General features: G+C 52.0%; 1 protein-coding gene across 2 annotated transcripts in view; it reads right to left on the minus strand.

Moving 5' to 3' along the window:
- The window catches only part of SRP72 (signal recognition particle 72), a 75,353-nt gene that overhangs the window by 33,173 nt on the left and 21,939 nt on the right, over positions 1 to 20,241 (minus strand). For both annotated transcript variants that reach the window (XR_006176867.2, XM_008162785.4), the window contains exons 7-18: positions 19,847 to 19,971; positions 19,696 to 19,753; positions 12,866 to 12,997; positions 10,999 to 11,127; positions 9,980 to 10,052; positions 8,466 to 8,530; positions 7,523 to 7,618; positions 5,510 to 5,613; positions 4,544 to 4,621; positions 3,619 to 3,756; positions 2,947 to 2,984; positions 1,986 to 2,145 (exon numbers count right to left, since the gene is read on the minus strand). Coding sequence is in view for 1 of the 2 variants with exons in the window: in XM_008162785.4 (XP_008161007.2) it covers positions 1,986 to 2,145; positions 2,947 to 2,984; positions 3,619 to 3,756; positions 4,544 to 4,621; positions 5,510 to 5,613; positions 7,523 to 7,618; positions 8,466 to 8,530; positions 9,980 to 10,052; positions 10,999 to 11,127; positions 12,866 to 12,997; positions 19,696 to 19,753; positions 19,847 to 19,971 (1,196 nt within the window). In the remaining variant the exon portion in view is untranslated. The remainder of the gene's footprint in view (positions 1 to 1,985; positions 2,146 to 2,946; positions 2,985 to 3,618; positions 3,757 to 4,543; positions 4,622 to 5,509; positions 5,614 to 7,522; positions 7,619 to 8,465; positions 8,531 to 9,979; positions 10,053 to 10,998; positions 11,128 to 12,865; positions 12,998 to 19,695; positions 19,754 to 19,846; positions 19,972 to 20,241) is intronic.

Consider the following 20,241-nt stretch of genomic DNA (forward strand, 5'->3'; position numbering starts at 1 on the left):
ACCTGAAAAGCAGGAAGGGAAGAAGACAGGAGCCAAGAAACTTTTAGGAAGTGTGATTTGCATCCTAGCTCTAGCTCCAGAAAACCGCAACCAGCTCACGCTTTGGTTCCAAATCAGAACATTTAATGTCAGAAGAATGGCACAAGCTTGCAGAAAACAAATTCTGGGCTGAAGGGACCTTTCCACCCAAACCTCAGGTAGCATAAATCACCTGTTTGTTAACTAAGGACAAAGTACCAGGTCCCGCATTCTGTCTGGGCTGGGGTCGTGAAGGGGTGCAAGGGAATCAGGTGAAAGTCAAGGGGTACTTACCTCCATTAGGCACTTTTAAAAACCCCAACATACCTCTCCTTTGGAGCATCACCCAGATGACACGTACTGTTGGGTATCCCATCCCTGCAGGCCCCAGGTGTGGGGAAGACTGGGGTTCTGATGGGGCAAAACAGCAACCCCCAGCCAGGCCTGCAAGGACAATGACGAGCCCCTGGCTGCGAAGGAGGCCACCCTGCTGCTGAATGGCTCTTGCCCAGGGATAGCTCCCACACAGCGAGTGAGTGAGCAGGGCTGTAACAGTGGGGCTGCAGGAGGCTCTCTGCACCGCACTGGAGCTGGAGACAGCAAGGTGGCCTGCCCCACGGTCACCGGCTCATCCTCCTGCTCTCAGTCTCTGCTCTGCCCTGCCAGGAACTCAGCCTTCCCCGCATCTTTCCCCTGCTGGGATCAGGGGTCACTACACAGTTATTGTCTGACACCCCCCACCTTAATTTTCTGTGACTGTGAACATTCAAATAGAAAAATAATAATAAAAACTAGGTGAAACCCTTCAGTTCACATCACGGAAAAAAATAAAACTGATACATTTCAAAATGTTTAACAGTAAGAATTGATGTACGTACATCACAACAACAAAAAATAACCATTGACTTCTGCTAAGCCTCTGCCCTGGGTACAAATTCTGAGCCTGTGATTTGCAGGTAGCAACAGCTGCATAGCTGAGAGTCCCAACTCACCAGACTGCAATCAGAGCCATGGCCAACGTGTTCACAAGTGACTCCAGTACCATACGGGTTAAGAGGAACGACAACTCCCGTTTGCTTTTAACTGCTAGTAGTAGCGTAATAGTTTCAATCCTTGCTAAAGTAATCAGCTACACTAAGAAGTGATTTAGCCATAAGTTGCCAATTTCACACTAGGCCCATATTATACACACGAGTGTGATGAGAGAGACAGAATTCATTCCACCCCAGGGGCGCCACAAAGGAAAGGCTACTGGAAAAGTTGCAGCAGCTCTACCATTAAGCTAAGTCCAAGGCAGCGTTCAAAAAAGAACTATGTAAGTTCCTGGAGGATAGGTCCATCAATGGCTATTAGCCAGGGTGGGCAGGGATGGTGTCCCTAGCCTCTGTTTGCCAGAAGCTGGGAATGGGCGATGGGATGAATCACTGGATGTTTACAAGTGTTCTGTTCATTCCCTCTGGGGCACCTGGCATCGGCCATTGTCAGAAGACAGGATACTGGGCTGGACGATCCAGTATGGCCGTTCTAATATTCTTATGTAATTCTTTCTACCCAAGTTTTCCCACACGTGCAATTGGATAAGGATGTTTCACTTATCCTGTTCCAAAGTGCTGCCTAATTCAGCCGTAAGCTGTTGAAGAACTACTGTGTTTAATGACTGATGTTTAGTGACAAAGTTTAATACTTTGTGCATTATGGTCCAGTCCCACACGCCTGGCGTACGCCAGACTCATGCCACACACTGACGATGTGCTCAGTTTAAGACAACTACAGATACAGTCCCTGCCCTGGGGAGCTGGCAATCTACAGAGCAAACAAATCAGACTCAATGCACTGCGAGAACCAGAGGATGAGCCTCACCAGTCTCAGTGGGATCTGGAGGCCATGTTTGTGAAGCAGTTGAGGAGTGTTTGCTGCCTGAGGCACTGTGTAATTACAAAGCACTCTTCTCTGCAACCCCTACTCACAGCTCAGACGTGCCAGCTGTCGTTGCTCCCTGGGTTCCCTTTCCAATCTGATCCTTCTTTTTGCCCTTCTTCCTGCCGCGATAATAGGAGCGCTCTCGCATCGGAAGCCACCGCTCAGGGTCCGGGGTCATCTTGGGATCATAGTTCTTAGGCAGTTTTCCTGCACAGCCGTCAGGAGAAAAAAGTGGAGATCATGTGACATGGTGAGGAAAAGCCCCACACATTGATATGAAGCTTGAGTAATCTTCCTTCCGTCTGGGATGTTGTGCTAAAAGATCTGCTCAAGGAATGATTCCAGGGCAGTTCTCTGGCCTATGTTATACACCGGGGGTCAGGGTAGTCCCTTCTGGCCTTGGAATCTGTGACTCTACAAAGCTTAAGCCTCCAAGGTGCAGAGTCAAACGAAGCGCCTCTCGCCGGCGGAGCTTTGCATGCTAGGTCTGACAGGCTGCTTTCCTCCTCTGGGAAATACTGTCAGGAAACCAAGGCTTGGAAATCAGCAGGGTTCTGGTTTGTTTAGGACCCAATCCTGTGTGATCCACTGATGCCAATGGGAATAGAGGGGGCTCAGGCCTGGCCACTTCCCATGTTACATCGAACCCAGCAGCTGAGGCTGAAGAGATAGTACTAGGCAGGAAGCACAAACCTGGTGTGAGGGAGGGCATGCAGCAGCCACCTGTCATTCTTTAAAAGAGGTGGTTTAAACTCTACAGGTGGGATTTCCAAACCCTCCCCCTCCCCCACCAAGGGAATGAAGCACTTAGCGTTTATGGGACTTGGGCACCTAACTCCCCCCACCCTCAAAACACAGCCTGGGATTTTCACAATCTTCTGATCCCGCTGGATGGGAGTTTAAAGAACGTTACCAGGGAAGGGGGCAGGGCACAGATAACAAGGTGTGGCCGAGGCTGCAAACTGCTGTTGTTACAGCAACGGTGTACTACAAAAACACACAACTCACCCTTCTTTTTCCTCTTCTTTTTCTTTACATCCCCTTGCCTAAAAGAGGGAGGAGGAGAAAGAAGATCACAGTGCCGCAGTGGGTTCCAGTGACAAGCGCGGAGCCAGGGTTGGGACGAGAGGAATGGCTCTTTTTTCAAAGAAGTGAGGAGGTGAGGAGGAAAGGACACTAGTCTCAGAGAAACGGTTCTAATCCCCTAGGGCAATGGATCTCCAGTTACTTCCCCCGCAGACCAGTCTGTCAGAGCCCCTGACTCCTGCTCCCAGAACACCCCCATTTCCCCGGCTCAATGTTTCATTCTGCAGCCCGCCAGCAAACGCTCCACAAGCCAATGCACGAGAACCCCAGCGTGAGGGAATGTTCCCCGGACCACGCTTGGCCTCACTCTAGTGGTGTGCGCAGCTCTGGCTTCACAAGGGCCTTGCTGCCCACCTCTGCATCGCAGATAGGGACATTTCCTTTGCATCACTGATCGGGACGACTGCTGTCCCCCTCTGGACCTCCCGGAGTTACCTACAGACACTCTAAGGGACAGCCTGCTTTTCGACTGGTCAGACCATTTGCAGGGTGGCTGGAGGAACAGGTCTGAAGCTCTGAGGTGATCCACACAGCAGGTGCTTTCTAACCCCAAGCCCAGGGAAGGGAATGATGGGCGTGAGAGATGCTTTTTACCCTTGCTCTTTCTGCTGGTTCTCTCCCGTGAGCTTTCCGCCTTTCTTCCGAACATACGTAGCCCCGGGGGAATTTTCAAGCGCATCCACGTCTACTTTCAAAGACATCGTGTCCGACGAGGGCAAGTGTTTGCTAAGGCTGTCGAGGGGCAGAGCTCAGGAATGGAAACAGGAATGCATTCAGCAAAGAGAGTTGGGACGGAGACACCAGCAGCAACTCAAACCCCATCTTTGTCCCAGGGAGATTAACCAGCAGCTCCAATCCATACACAGAGTGAATTAGTGGAGAGGGCAACAGACAGGGACCCAGGAGACCTGGGTTTTGTTTCTGGCTTTGCCACTGGCCTGCTGGGTGACCTTGGACAAGTCACTTCCCTTCTAGGTGCCTGTTTCCCCATCTGTACAACGGGAGTGATGACCTGGACCTCCTCTGTAACGCGCTTTGAGAGCTCCTGACGGGAAGTGCGGTAAGAATTGGTTATTATAATAAGAGTTACACCAAACGATTCAGTGGGAAAGTACAACGTGTTACCACTATAGGACAAAAATGCCACAGCAAAAAGTTGGAGCATACTGATCTGTTCGCTCATCATTAACTGACTGAAGCTCTCATTGCTTTTGGGGGGCCAAGGGGAGATTTAAAAGCCCTAAGGGAATTTAGACACCCAAATCTTACTAGAAGTAAATAGCAGGTAGGCACCCAACTCACTTAGGTGCTTTTGAAAAGCCCTCCCTTAATGTGGAGTTGCACTATGACCTTCCCGCTCTCCCCAGGGTCAGAGGTTCCCTGATGTCCCTGTTGGAAGGGTCCTGAAGCAGCTCAAAAATTCCTAACACTCATGACATCATTAGGAAAACATTCTGGGAACCGAAGGGACAGCAACCCCCTTCCCCTCTGCAAGCCCAGTCACCGCCACAAAGGATACACCTTCGCCTTCTCGGGGTCTACGAGGGAGTACGCAGAGATGAGCTGGGCCAGAGTATGAATGTCTTTTGGGTTTTGCCTTGAAGAGAAGAAGAAAGGAACATTCTGAAGTTCACTGAACACTCTACGAACACGAGCCACGCCCAGAGTGTGCACTATAGCTAACCACACAGCCCAGCGCTGGCTAGCCCCAGGCAGGTGCTTTCAGCGTGTGCAACAGCAGGTGCTGATAGAGTACAATGCAGGATGTTCACTGCCAGCCACTTTGACTAGCCTCTCCCCAGGGACCATGCAGCCACCAACCCTAGAAATCTAGCGTCTGTTGTCATTTTTCTTACCCATTTTCTTAGTCTAAATTTTTTTAATTGGTGTCTTTTTTAAGGTCGCTCCTACGAAAACCTTCTATCCCTATTAAAAAAAAAAACAAAAAACCCCCACACTGCCTCTGCTTCGCTCCACAATTCGCTCAGACTGCACAGACAGGCTGATCTGTTTTTTCGCACAACAGGAGAGAGAGCTGCAGATCAGTCCTCAGAATATGCCAGCACCAAGAAGGACCTGGGGGTTCATATGAATTTCAGATACTGGGGAACTCCTCCCACAGGGAATGGGTGCTGGCTGGGGACAGAAGACATGGCATCCAACATGAAAGAGACAGCTTCTATCAGGATGTACCGCACAAGCACCCACAACAGAGAAAGAGAGCTGTTCCTACAGATTGTGGGGCTTGGCCTGCTGTAGCAGTTACTTCATCCAAGGGGTGGGGCAGGGAGCACCGCTTTGACCAGAAGCCCCTTTACAATGTCTAAAAGGAGGAACTACTGCCTCACACGTTATCTGGCTCCAGAACCCCTGAGCAGTCCTCACAGGGACCAGGCACTGCCCATGTTTCAGTGCACAAAACAGCAGGACCACGGCTCAGGTCCAGAAGGAAAACAGGATACCCCTCTCCCCTCCCGGAACTCACTTCCACAGCTCTTCCAGGTCGCTGATCGCTTCCTTCTTCCTCCCGTACTTCAGCTTGAAGTTGGCTGCTTCCCTTATCAGCAACAAGTGAACTGGAGACTTTGGCTGCAAGTGACAAGGTTCTTCAAATGAAGACATGTTTGACAGCATTTAGCAAGTCACTGACGTGGCTGCTTTGCTTCCTGATGTTACTAGAGACCGGCTCAGACCAACGTACACTCCCCACCCAAGGGATCTGGAAGGAGAACTGAGCCGCAGGAATTGCTTCCCCATTCCTTGAGGGACAGGCTTGGCAGTCTGTGGCTTTAAACCTAATCCCACCTGCCGCCAGCAGCCCACGATCAACAGAATTGGGAGGAGGGGGTGAAAATGGGAAGGGGATAGGCATTTTAGCCAGCGTCTGACGATCACGGAAAACTAACAGTCATCTGCTGCTGCTGTTTATTTGCAACCTGTAGTCACAGCCTGGTTTAGGACATCAGCCATTTCCCCAGTGACCAGCCAAGGCACCAGATCATAAGGTGGGGAACAAGTGCAGGCAGACGCATTTTGAAAAGCCAAGCGTCCTTGCTGACAGAAAACCAGGGAAGAGAGAAACATGGGAAACAGCTAATGCCAAGGCAGCTTTATGAGAACACTTCCCATGGGGCTCGTGCTTCTTCTGGCAATTCACAGTTTGCTGAAATAATTGCTACATCCAGCCTCAAAATAACCAGGTTCCAGGAACTAATTACTGAGCCCCCAGTGAAACAATCACTCTGCTCATCAGACAGACTCCAAGTGGCTCCTTTCAGCGGCCTGACATTCCGATTAACCGAGTACAGCCGGCAGGCTGCCGTTCCGATTAACCGAGTACAGCCGGCAGGCTGCCGTTCCGATTAACCGAGTACAGCCGGCGGGCTGTCGTTCCAATTAACCGAGTACAGCCGGCGGGCTGCCGTTCCGATTAACCGAGTACAGCCGGCGGGCTGCCGTACCGATTAACCGAGTACAGCCGGCAGGCTGTCGTTCCGATTATCCGAGTACAGCCAGCGGGCTGCCGTTCCGATCAACCGAGTACAGCCGGCAGGCTGCCGTTCCGATTAACCGAGTACAGCCAGCGGGCTGCCGTTCCGATTAACCGAGTACAGCCAGCGGGCTGCCGTTCCGATTAACCGAGTACAGCCAGCAGGCTGCCGTTCCGATTAACCGAGTACAGCCGGCGGGCTGCCGTTCCGATTAACCGAGTACAGCCGGCGGGCTGCCGTTCCGATTAACCGAGTACAGCCGGCGGGCTGCCGTTCCGATTAACCGAGTACAGCCAGTGGGCTGCCGTTCCGATTAACCGAGTACAGCCGGCAGGGCTGCCGTTCCGATTAACCGAGTACAGCCAGCGGGCTGCCGTTCCGATTAACCGAGTACAGCCGGCGGGCTGCCGTTCCGATTAACCGAGTACAGCCGGCGGGCTGCCGTTCCGATTAACCGAGTACAGCCGGCGGGCTGCCGTTCCGATTATCCGAGTACAGCCGGCAGGCTGCCGTTCCGATTAACCGAGTACAGCCGGCAGGCTGCCGGGCTGGAATCAGTGTCCCCCTCTAAAGCTCTCCTGCTCAAACTTTTCCTTCTTAAGTAAGTGCACAAAGCCAACTGACTGCTGCTCCTCCAGTGTCCACACGGGAAGAGGGGCAACACTGCGGTGCCCTCTGCTAGCCTGCAGAATCTATAACCTGACAGGCACTGGAAGAGCTGGTAAAGAGAGTCTGCCATTTTCTCCACACTGCAGACTTGCCATTGGTCCAAATGACAAACCTGGTGCAAGCAGCATGTCACACACAGAGAGAGACATGGAGTAGAATGTCCCCGGCCCCCCAGCATCTCATCAGCCGTAGCGAGCCGTTGGCAAGGAGACCGCTTATTGCCTCTCCGGGCGATGTACAGGTAGGAGCTGGTCAGGAACAGCTGGTCTCCAGCAAGTTAGTAAGGGACAAAAAGTAGCTTCAACTCTCAAATGTATTGTCTTCCCTGATCTACTTGCCTGGTATTCCTGGTACCAGTGGATAGCTTGCGTGAAGACCTCAATAGCACTGTCAATGTCTTCTTCATGACTGTACATCGTCACTAACGCAGACACCTGCAAACCCCAACAACAGTCAGCGTGCAGTCAAGGGACGGGCACTACTTGTAAGTGATCATTTAAAGAAACTTTTCATGTATACATGTTATTAAAAGAATCGCTGAAGAAAAAGGGAACAGAACGAACTGCTCCAATGGACTTTTGAAGCAGCCGCCTCCCCAGTACAGCCAGGACGTTACTGCAATGGTTGAAACAGCCCCGGAGAACTGTTGTTTAAAAGGTTTCCAATCAATGAAGGATAAAGGATGAGAGAATCACTGAACTGGGAAAGCAAAGGCTGCCACACCGTGCTCTCAACACCATGATGTTCGGCAGGGCGCTTGCTGCTGCTGGGGCCCTGGTGGGATCTGAAAGGTCTTACGTTACCGGCTCCTCCTTCCTTTCTGCTGCTCACCGCCACATAAAGCAGCTTAAAAATGTGTTTGGTACTTTCCCAACATTGCTTACTGGGCAAGCAATTGCTGTAGCTGCCCAAGGGCTGTTAAGGGAGTGCTGTAGGAAAGGGAGGCAGGTCCGTGAAACTGTGAATGAGAGGGAAGTTGTCCATTCTAAAAACAAGTTGGGGGACTCTGATGCAAGTTATTACCCTTTGTCTGGCTGGTTTTCACCACAATAAGTGAGCTATCTAAAGTCTAACATCTACTCTGAGGCATAATGCTGTGTATCAAAAATCTCAGCAACCAAGCCGCACTGTGCAAGCAGACCAGCAGACTAAGACCAACGCTGGGCACCCAGATCTGAATCTCAGCCCAGGAGTAGCTCAGGAGACAGGAAAACAGGAACAGGGAAGGAACATGAAAAGGATGATGGTATTCTGGGATGGTGTCTGTTAACTGCCACTCACCATGCCTGGCTTATGCTTCAGCTCTTCTATACTCCTCAGAATGATGCATGCTTTGGTGACGCTGCCTTAGAGAAAGAAGGGAGAATAATGCACTTTAAACTACACAGCAATGCTTTTCCTGCCTCTGTTCTCCATCCGGGATCCCCCTACCCTCAGAGTGTCCCTAGGGAAGTCTGCATACACCAACAGGCCACCGCACTCCTATGCCTGCAGGGCCAGCTGCTGAAGAGGTTTTCTCCACTATTATTGTTAAGGCAACACAATCGCTGGCCGTTCATGGAGAAGAAACGTCAGTCCCAACAGTGCTCTTCTCATCCTCAGACGAAACAGCCTTGGCAGCAACCCCAGCACCCACTGGGCTCCCCACCTAGGTCTGCAGCACGCCCAAGGCTGCTACCACACGCAAAGGGCTCATCCCCAGCTCCAGTGCTAGAAGCAGTGGGTCGAGAGCAATGCTTTACTTCCCTACGGAAGGGAATGGAGCACCAGCAGCTGGGTGTATTTCAGAACAAACCTCACTCAGCTCTGGCCTGCCTGCTCCACCTGATGCCAGTGCATGTTTTATCCCAAGCTTCAATGAGAGCAAAGCTGGGCCAACAGGAAGTGCTTTGATCCCCCTTCCCCACCCTCCCCCCTCAAGCACTGCAGGGCCAGATCCTGCCCTCTTCTTTCTCCTGAATAGTCCCACTGATTGCAGGCACTGCTGCCAGGCGACAACGGAGCACGGCCCAGGCCAAGTACTGGATGTTGGGGAGTGCATATTTGAGGTAGCTTGAGGGGAACTTTAAAACTTGAGTGACACGCAGTCAGCAGCAGCCAACCATTTCAATACGCAGATCCCCAGCCTTTCCTGTATGTACTTCTGCGGCCACTCAGGAAAGGGTCGATCCCGCACCAACCACATTAATACAAATCCCCCTCCCCCTGCCCGCTCTGACCCTCGGTGCCCAGCTGTCCTGCTCCCTCTCTCAGGTCACATCAGCCCATTGTAATGTGCTGAATGCCAGCTGTCAGCACGGTGCCCAGGGCTGCCCTGCACTTGTTCCACAGGCCCTGCCCCCTGGGGCACACAACCCCCACACTGCATGGACAATGCCAGGCTCAGGCAGGAGCGCTGATTTCCATAGGGCACCCCCTCGGCAAGAGGTACCATCCCCTAATTACAACCCCTTCCCCTGGTAACTCCTCTCACAGACATCAGAGGGACGGGGCAGCCCTGTCCAAGAACTGATCAAGAGAAAAATGGTTCTGGCCAAATGCAGAGGACAGCTTGCTTTACTGCTGCTCACCGTGAGGGTGGAGATGCTGTCCTAGCCCTCCTGCAGGGCTGTGAAGCGCAGGGTTTGAGAAAGTATTTCTAACCCCACCCTGGACGGAGCTGCCTTGCTGGGCCTCACACCAGCAAGAGGCCACTCTCAGTCCTGGCTCTCCAGACACTAAGACCAGTGACAAAGAATTGGTTTTTTTTACCTAGCATTAAACAAGCATTTCCCAGCACAAAAGGGCACTGGTACCTTGAGCGATTTTCAGCTGTGCCATCGTCAGCTTGATCTGCGCCGAGTCGGCAGGGCTCTGCTCCGCAAAGTCCTGAGAGCGAGAGACGCAAGGGCGTATGAGCATGTTCATGAACGCAGCGCGTCAGCCTGGGCCCGGGCCCGTTTTAAAACCAACTTCAGAAAGAAAAGCTCGACCGTGTCGTTTGAATAGCCAGGGAGGGAGCCAGTTCGAGTGGAACCACTCCACACAGAGTCCTGAATTGCTTCCATGGTCTGTGACTCCTCCCACAGCGCCGCCCCATTCCACCACAAGCACGTGCCAGGGTCCATGCCCTCACCGCGCACAGCAGCTACTCCCTCTGGGCAGGCAGCTGTCAAGTGCAGCATGCCAGGTGACACTTGACACCAGGACCGAGGCCTTGTTTACATGAGGAAGCTGCACCCGTTTAAAGTGCCATGTGAACATGACTTCAGTTTAAAACCAGCTTATTTCAGTTTAGCAGAAGTTGATTAGGAACAGGGCACTCTGAAACAGAAGTGTCTGCAGAGTCTTTGGCACCAGTTTAAACCCCAATTTTAAGTAAACCAGTGCAACCTGTGCATGTAGACCAGGCCAGAGAAGGGCTGTGGACACCACCCTTTGGGATGAGAGGCCAGGAGAAGTGAAGTCCTGCCTTCCAGAGGAGCACAGCCCCAGGCACTAACACCCACCCGGTCCCTATGGGGAGGAAAAGCAGCCCTAACACCACCGCCATAGTGAAGGGGGTCATTTGCCAAGTGGGGCTCTCCCATTATAGAAAGAACACACCCTTCACGATGAGAGCATGGGCGTGTACGTGTCTCTCCCAACCAGACCCGTCACTGCTGAGCCCTGCGTAAGCCACGCTCATTAGACAACGCAATGACCATTGCGGGTGGTTGAGCGAACATCCATTTCTGCAGTATTAACTGCCCCTTGTACCAACTCCATCTGTTAGGTTCCAGTGCAGGAACAGCCCTCCACTCTCCAGAGCAGCAGCAGGAGATCAGTCACCCACCTGGAGGAGCTCTATTGCCTTCGCATGCTGCTTCTCTCGACAGAGCTGGGCAGCCTGGATTAGCACCGGTAGCAGGTGCTCGGGGTTCTGGGACTGTAAACTTGCTGACAGCTTGCGGCACTGATCTGCCTAAGGGACACAAGGGAACGTTTTCCTCAGTGTTAGTGAACAGCCAGTGCGACTGTGCAAACCCCACGGAGAGAACAGGGCGAGGGGGCTAGTGGGGCCAGACACTGCCTGCCATCAGCTGATTCCAAGAGACACTGCCCCGTCCATTGAGGAACCGATTATACTGCAGGAGTGTCAAGAGGCCCCAGCCGGGAATGGGACATGGTGGCGGTAGAGGCTGTGCAAACAGGTAAAGTCACTGGCCCCAGGAGATTCCAACCCACGACTCCCACATGGCAGGGCCTGTGGGTGATAACCACAGCCATCACTCTGCACTCCTCTACATCTCTGTGCGCATGCAGCTGTTACTACACTGGCCACAGCCTCCTCGATGCCCCCTTGTGCTCCTCCTGCCAGCTTATTACAGCTGCCTAGACACTCAGGGCTTGTCTACGTTACCCGCAGGATCGATCCAGCGGGGGAATCGATTTATCGCGTCTAGTCTAGACATGATAAATCGACTGCCGAGCGCTCTCCCATCGACTCCGGTACTCCACCAGAGCGAGAGGCACAGGCGGAGTCAACGGGGGAGCGCCGGCAGTCGACTCTCCGCAGTGAGGACACCGCAGTGAGTAGATCTAAGTACATCGACTTCAGCTACATTATTCATGTAGTTAAAGTTGCGTGACTTAGATCGATCCCCCCCACACACACACACAGTGTAAACCAAGCCTTAGGCAACAAGCAATTTGGGGGCAGAGACAGTCTGTTATGTGCATCCAGTGCCTAGCTCAATCAGCATCAGAGCCTGTAGGTGCTACTGCAGTAATAAACACATTATCTGGGAAGAGACTCTCCAAGCGAGGTGCTATGCAAGCCACCATCATATGAATTTTTCTCAAAGGTTCTCCCTTTTTTCCCCACCAGAATGTCTGTGTGGGAGAGGGAGGAGCTAGACACACATAGCGGGGTGGGGTCTGATTTTATTAAGAGCTCTGGAAATGGAAGGGGAACTAGGTGAAAATGCCCAGAGCACCCCTTCTGCCAGATTCTGTCACAGACAAAGGATAAATCTCAGTTTCTGCCCACACGCAGCTCCAGGCATTTATTTCAGAATCTCCCTCATTACAGGACCACACTGAAAGCTGCCATCAGCAGCCAGTGTGTAACCCCATGAAGTGCCTGTGGTCTAGAAACCAGACAGTATTTTTGTTAGTTATTTAGACTTCTAAAAAGCTTACCCATCCAAAGCACTGAGCTCATGGACCCCGATATTAGTACCAAATCCATGATTCCTGTGTTTTTGTTTTGGCAATGGATATTATTGGTCCTTGTTAACAAGAACAGCAGTATGCACATTTCCTCTTATAGAGCAATGCACAATTTCTTCTCAATCTGCACATACCCGGTTAATACGATTTTAATAAACAAGACATTTACCAGGATAGTCATGTGAAGTTTCCCTGATAGGTATTAAACATTATGGGCCAGATTTTTAACTTTTAAATGCTCATCTCCGATTTAGACACCCGAATGAATTGGTCAGATTATCAAAAGATTATTCTCAATAGGAGCTGCTGGGCGCTGAGCACTTTTGAAAACTCTAGCATTTCAAATTCACTCCATCTCTGGATAACATCCTGACTATTTTGAGGGGAAAAGAACAGTCTATGGAGATCAACTAGATCAACTGGATTTACATTTCTGCTCAATTAAACTCCTGTGACGGGTTGTAAATCTGTACCCAGCAGATCTCTACCTGATTGGTGTACATAGCCAGTAAAGCTTTGTTGAATTCGATGGCCTGGAGCTGTTTCTTGGAGAGTTTGTGCTCCACGCCTTCTGCATTGGTCAATTTCACCTTTTTCTTTGAGTCAAAGACATTTTGGTCCTGTAGGAAACAAAACCGAGATCAAGCCAAGTTCCACTACCTTCATTAAATGGTGATCTCTATCTGGGCCCCCAAACTGACTTCATCCTTCCCCACACCACACGCAGAACGTGCAAGGAACACCCACAGGCGTGAGTTTCTGCCTTATTTGCCAGCACTGGGCAGCATAAAGAACACGAGAGAGGAGCCAATGAGGCACGGTGACTTGGAGGGGAATAAGATAGGAGAGCATAGTGTGGTTAAGCATCTATATAACTCCATTATGGTGCTACCTGAGCACCTCACAACCTTTACTGTCTTTATCCTCAACACCCTTGGTAGGGCCATGTTGTTATCCCCATTGTACAGATGGGGAACTGAGGCACACATTTGCCTAAGATCACAAAAGGAGTTTGTGATAGAGCAGGGACAGAACCTGGGTCTCCTAAGTCAGCACCCTTCCCTCTGGGCCACATATTCTGAGTCTCCCCTCACTATTCTCCACCATAAAAACATATTAAAAGTATGTAACTAGCCAAATCCTGACTTATAGAAATAGTATTTGCTTCCTAGAGCAAAGCCTTGCTAGACCTACTGTGAAAGAAACAAGACCTTGATAACTGCTGACACACATCAACCTTTATGCTTGTTTGTTCACTTGCAAGACCAGCTTTGTAGTTCTCACTGGTTTCTTATTACAAGAAGAGTTCACTCGCTTGACAATAAAAACACAAATTAACCAGAGTCGCAACCCTTTGGGAATGTTACATTACTTAGGTATTTATGTGACTTCCCGTGAGATACATACACAGACGAGCGTTCAGCCTGGTTCAACCACGGATCCTCCAGGCTGTGAGATGAAGCGACTGGAGGTCCGGGTGAAGGAGACGACTGTGGTTCTGGGATATGAGGTCGGGCTCGAGAGGAAGACGTAGAGCCTGAATTGACAGGTCCAGTAGAGTCGGGTACCAACACTGACATGGCCGGGCAAGGGCTACCAGTATGATATCTGCCTTGTCCCAGTGGATCTTGAAGAACACCTTGTGAACCAGTGGGAACGCTGGGAAGGCATACAGCAACTGGCCCGACCATGTGATTTCGAAGGCGTCCGCTAACAAGCCCGGGCTGTGACTCCGGAAGGAGCAGAAGACTGGGCACTTTCTGTTGGTCCACAAAGCGAACAAGTCGATTCGGGGAAACCCCCAGGTGCGGAAAACGGAATGGATGATATCTGAGCGAATGGACCATTCGTGAGTCAGAAAACGCCTGCTCAAAGAATCCGCCAGGACGTTCTGGACACCCGGCAGGTACAAGGGCTGAAGGTTGATGAAGTGGGCTAAGCAGAAGTCCCACAGAAAGAGGGCTTCCTGGCAGAGCGGTGATGACTGGGCTCCGCCTTGCTTGTTCAGGGAGACATGGCTGTGGTGTTGTCCATTAGGACTGGTACGCAGTGGCCCCGCAAGTGAGGAAGAAAGGCTTGGCAGGCGAGGCGGATCGCCCTGAGCTCTCTGATGTTGATGTGCAGCAACAGCTCGCTCTCGTGCCATAAGCCCTGCGTTGTCAGGCTGCCGAGGTGGGCTCCCCATACCTGGGCAGATGCGTCTGTAACTAAAGACCCACCATCTGAGGGTCCAGCCACCACAGCAGGGAGTCGAGTGTGCACTTCGGGACCGTGAGGACCATGTCTAGGCTGTCGCGTCCCGGTCGATAGGCAGACGCCAGCCACGTCTGACGCGGCCTGAGCCTGAGCCTGGCGAGTTGCACAACGTATGTGCAGGACGCCATGTGACCCAGGAGCCTGACACACTGTCTTGCTGTAGTGGTGGGAAACTTGCAGAGGCTGGTAATTATGCCTACTACGGCAAAGCGCTGTGCCTCTGGAAGAAAGGCCCTCGCTTGGTTTGTGTCCAGTACCGCGCCTATAAACTCTATTGTTTGAGTAGGGGCGAGGACGGACTTGCTGAGGTTTACCATGATGCCCAGGCGACTGAATGTGTCCAGGAGTAGACGTACCTGCGACTGCATGTGATGATGGGACCGACCCCGTAGGAGCCAGTCGTCCAGGTACGGGAAGACACATACATGGTGTCGGCGGAGGAAAGCAGCCACGACCGCCATGCACTTGGTAAAGACGCGGGGGGCTGTGCACAAGCCAAACGGGAGGGCTGTGAATTGATAGTGCGTCTTTCCCACCACAAAGCGGAGGAAACACCTGTGAGGCGGGACAACTGAAATGTGAAAGTATGCGTCTTTCATATTGAGGGCGGCATACCGGTCTCCAGGGAAGGGATGATGGTGGCTAAGGAGACCATACGGAACTTCAGGTTGACAATGTACTTGTTGAGCTTCCTGAGGTCCCGAATAGGTCTTAGGCCTCCCTTTGCCTTGGGGACAAGGAAGTAGCGGGAGTAGAAACCCTTGCCCCTGAGCTCCTGAGGAACTTCCTCCACTGCCCCCAGGGTGAGGAGGGACTGAACCTCCTGGATGAGGAGTTGCTCGTGAGAAGGGTCCCTGGAGGGGGTGTGGGAGGGCGGGTTGGAATGGAATTGGATAGAATATCCCATTTGCACCGTGCGGAGGACCCAACGGTCCAAGGTAATATGGGACCAGGCATGGTAGAAACGGGATAGACGGTTTAGAAAGGGATGACTGTCCTGGGTGAGAACTGGTAGTCCGTCCTCTGGCGCACCTTCAAAATGGGCGCTTAGGGCCCGGGGGTGGCTTAGACTGTCCTTGACCTTGTCCAGAAGGGGGGCGAGACGGCCTATGTCGGGAGTATCTGTTCCTCCGACAAGAAGGGTCCTGCCTCTGTCTTGGAGGGAAAGGACGTTGCTGGGTGGTCTGTGGCCTAAAGGGCTTCCTCTGGGTAACCAGGGTATGCATACCCAAGGACTTAATGGTGTTTCTCGTGTCCTTTAAGGTATGCAGGCAGGAGTCAGTCTGATCTACAAACAAGCCCTGGCCATCTAAAGGGAGGTCCTGGATGGTATGCTGGACCTCAGGCAGGAGGCCGGAGGACTGAAGCCAGGCATTCCGCCGCACAGTGATTCCCGACGCCAGGGTATGCGCAGCCGCGTCCGCCGCATCGAGGGAACCCTGAAGGGAAGTCCTAGCAACCAGCTTACCCTCTTCAGCAATGGCGCCCAGTCCCGTACGAGCCTCTGCTGGGAGAAGATCTTGAAACTTAAGGGCCGCAGACCAAGAATTAAAATTGTACCTGCTGAGGATCGCCAGCTGGTTAGCGATCTGCAGCGAGAGACCCCCAGTGGAATAAACCTTTCTCCCAAAAGGGTCCAGCCATTTCACGTCCTTTGATTTGGGAGCAGGCCCCTGCTGGCCCTGTCTCTCCCTGGCATTTACCACGTCCACCACCAGCGAACATGGGGCGGGGTGGGTAAACAGGTACTCATAACCCCTGGTGGGAACAAAGTACTTCCGTTCCACTCCCTTAGCTGTGGGGGGAATGGAGGCCAGGGTTTGCCAGAGGGTCTTCGCATTGTTTTGTACAGTTTTGTTCATGGGAAGGGCCACCCTGGAGGGTCCTTCTGGGCCTAGAATGTCCACCATGGGGTTCTCGTCCTCCACAACCTCCTCAATTTGGAGGTTCATATTGAGGGCCACGTGCCTCAACAGCTCCTGGAGGACCCTAAAGCCCATAGGGGGTGGTCCAGAGATGGACGTGCCAGCCACAGCCTCGTCAGGGGAGGATGAGAATGACTCCATCAGCAGAACAGGTACGGATGGAACATCCTGATCAGACGTGGGTGGCTCCTCCTTGGCAGCTGGAGTAGCCTCTGTCAGAGGCGCTGAGTGTACAGCTTGATCCGTGTCAGGAGGAGGGCGGCTAAGGGTTGCCTCAGGAGGCCTGTTGGTTGAGCGAGACGGTGGCCGGGCAACTGGGGGAGCGCCCTGGGCTTGATGGTATGCCCAAGGTGTCTAAAATTGCCACTGGGGTTGCCAGTGAGTCGCTGGAGGGACCTGACCTAGGCTTCCTGAGCCAGAGTGAGGAATGTCCGAGACCCCAGATGCCCTCTCCGACCTGGGCAAAGGAGATCTAAACCGCAATGGCCAAGGGAGGGCGGTGCGGGAGTGGATCAACGCAGGCACCAAGTATCTTGGCAGGCGCGGGTCACGCGGTGATCGGCACCGTGAGGCTGATCGTGACCGTGACCGGTGCCACGATGGCGAGTGGTGCTGACCTGGCGAGCGGTGTCACGACGTTGAACGGTGCTGCGACGTTGAACAGTGCCAACGTGGAGAGCGGTGCCGTGATGATTAGTGGTGCCGCAACCAGGAGCAGTGTCGATCTGGAGAGCGGTGCCGCTGTGGCGATCGCTGACTCGGAGAGCAGGAACCCGCAGCATGCCGGAGCGAGCAGTGCCGCAAGGTCATAGATCGAGATCTGGACCTCGAGCGGGACCATGAATGTGCAGTTGACAACGACCTCGAGCGTGAGTGGCTCCGAGGTTCGAGACCGCAGGACCAGTGCCGTGAGTCATACCGGTGCTGTGAGTCAAACCGAGACCTGTGGCGGTGCCGGGACTCAGAAGGGAGCCGGGACTCGGAGTGGGGTTGAGATGCTGGTCCGGAGGCTGACAGCCGGAACATCGCTGGTTTGCCCTTGGATGGCACCGGGACCTGAATTGGGGCTGGTGTCAAGGCCGGAGGCACCGGAGCCGTCATCTCTATGAGGGCTCTCGCCGCCTCGAAGGTGTCCGGCATGGAAGGAAGAATGATCTCTTCCACTTGCACCGACTCGTGTGGAAGGGTAGTCTGAAGAGCCCGAGGCATGGTGACTCGATCGGCGGTCTGCCCAGGGATCTGGTGTTGCAAGTTTCGGCAAGTCTTCTAATAGCCCTTGTAGCCAGCTGTTCAAACTCAGGAGATAGCCGCTCCACCTCCACCGTCCACCCTGGCAAAAACTTTTCCCTCTTTGCTTCACATACATCATGCAGGACACAGCAGGCAGCTATAACCATTGGGGTATTCTTCTCACTGAGATCCAGTCTTGTGAGTACACAACGCCAGCGGCCCTTCAATCAATCATTCTGTCATTCAACTGTCATTCTGCACCTGCTGAGCAGGGAGTTGAACTGTTCCTTGGTGCTGTCAAGGTGGCCAGTGCACGGCTTCATTGGCCAGGGGAGTAAGGGGGAGGCTGGGTCGCCCAGGATCATTAGTGGTATTTCAACATTCGCTGTGGTATTCCACCTACCAGGAAAAAGTCCCTGCTTGTAGTTTTCTGAACAGTCCTGTGTTCTTAAAAATGCAAGTGTTCTGCACCTTCCCTGACCGGCCCACATTGATGTCAGTGAAGCATCCCCGGTGATCGACCAATGCTTCCATCACCATAGAAAAGTAGCCCTGTCTGTTGATGTGCTCAGTGGCAAGGTGGGCTAGTGCCAAAATGGGTATATGCATGTTGTCTATCGCCCCACCCTAATTCAGGAACCTCACTGCTGCAAATCCATCAACCATGTCCTGTGCATTGCCTAGAGTCACAATCCTGCATAGCAGGAGGTGAATAACGGACCTGCACGCTTGCATCACAACGGCCCTCAGGGTGCATTTCCTGGCTCCAAATTATTCCCGACTGACCAGTAGCGATCTGGTGTTGCAAGTTTCGGCAGTGCAATCACTACTCGCTTCTCCACTGTCACTGCAGCTTTCATTTTGGTGTCCCTGCGATGGAGGGCTGGGGTGAGCTCCGTGCACAGATCCAGAAATTTGGCCTTGTGCATCTGAAAGTTCTGCAGCCACTGCTCTTCATCCCAAACCTGTATTACAATGCGATCCCCACCAGTTAGTGCTTGTTTCTTGGTCCTAGAATCGGTGCCCCCGTCTGAAGCCACCACCACTAACCTTGAATTGGTTCTCTGTGTGTCCCACAGCAATCTGTCCTCCATGAAACCATCATGCTCCCTATTCATTCAGTTCTTCTTGTGGCTCTGCAAATATTTGAGGATCTTGAGCCCAATGCTTGCAATGCTCATGACAATAGTGCAGAGGTAGAGTGAGACTAGATAAGAAATGACTCCTCCGTTATGCTATTTGTATAGTCTTTTCACATATAAAAATACTGTTGTGGCTGGGCACTTGATGTAAATTTCACTGTAGTCATCCATCAGGTTTTGAAGACAGCACAAAAGCTTCATGTCCACAATGTGCACTAATAGCTTGCACAATGCACTTTAGAAGTTAATGAAGCACAAGCACAGCACATCTAAATCCAGTATCTTCCCATTTCCCCAACTCCCTCAATCCTGTTCCAGAAAAAAATTCTCTCACACACACACCCCCTTAGTCTGGAAGCTCCAGTCGTCTAAAACCCGGATCCTGCACATTCCTAGGCACATATGTAACTCTAGTCATGCAAGCAGTATGACTGGCTCCAGTGGGACTCATTTCATAGAATTTATCTATGTGCAGGATCATTTTTGCAATCTGTGTTTGCAGGACTGGGGCCTATAAGGATAAAAATATAATGGAAATACCAGTGTAACAGCACAAACAGCAAGACTATAAATAGAACTTTCATGCTAGAGTGCTTCTTCCACTTGAAAGCAAGTACTTATTTCAAAGAGAGATGCAACTCTGCAATCCTTCTGCATACAGAACCCCCCCTCAAAGCCAATGGAAGCTTCTGCATATGGTGAGTTCTGAGTTCATTCTCATTTCTTTGCAAAAATGCTTTAGAAAGAGGATGGGCAATTCTATACCTTGTTAATAGTGATGATGTTATTTGCAATGACAGCAATCAATCCCACGTCTGTCGGCCTGCAGAACAAACGAGAATGAAAAGGCACAGCTAGTAGACAGCAGCCTTGTCACATGTGGAAGGATGAGAGCTTGTTTGAATGAAGCACTTACTTTAATTTGATGATTTGATTGTAAAGCTGGAGAGCATCCTCTGTACGCCCCTGTAATTGCATGATATAGGCCATCTGACCGTGAATAATGGCCAACTCAGCCTCAATGTCTTCCTCAGTCACATCCTGAAGGAAAATTCAGACAAAACGAAGTGAAGCTTCCCCCTTCCTGTGCTCCCTGGCTTCAGCGTTTCGCAGAGGACCTGTTCCTTTTTCCATAGATCTTGGGCAAAACCATCAGTCACAATCCCCACCACTAGAAGAGCAAATCTTCAAAAGACACGATTACAAACATTCACACCTTAAACCAAAAAATAGGGGCAAAAGGCAGAGCTACTTTTAACAATAGAAATTACCCCCCCCAACCCACGTGTGTGCAGTCTGCCTCCACCCTAC

This window comes from Chrysemys picta, chromosome 5, assembly GCF_011386835.1.
Source record: "Chrysemys picta bellii isolate R12L10 chromosome 5, ASM1138683v2, whole genome shotgun sequence".
NCBI lineage: Eukaryota > Metazoa > Chordata > Testudines > Emydidae > Chrysemys > Chrysemys picta.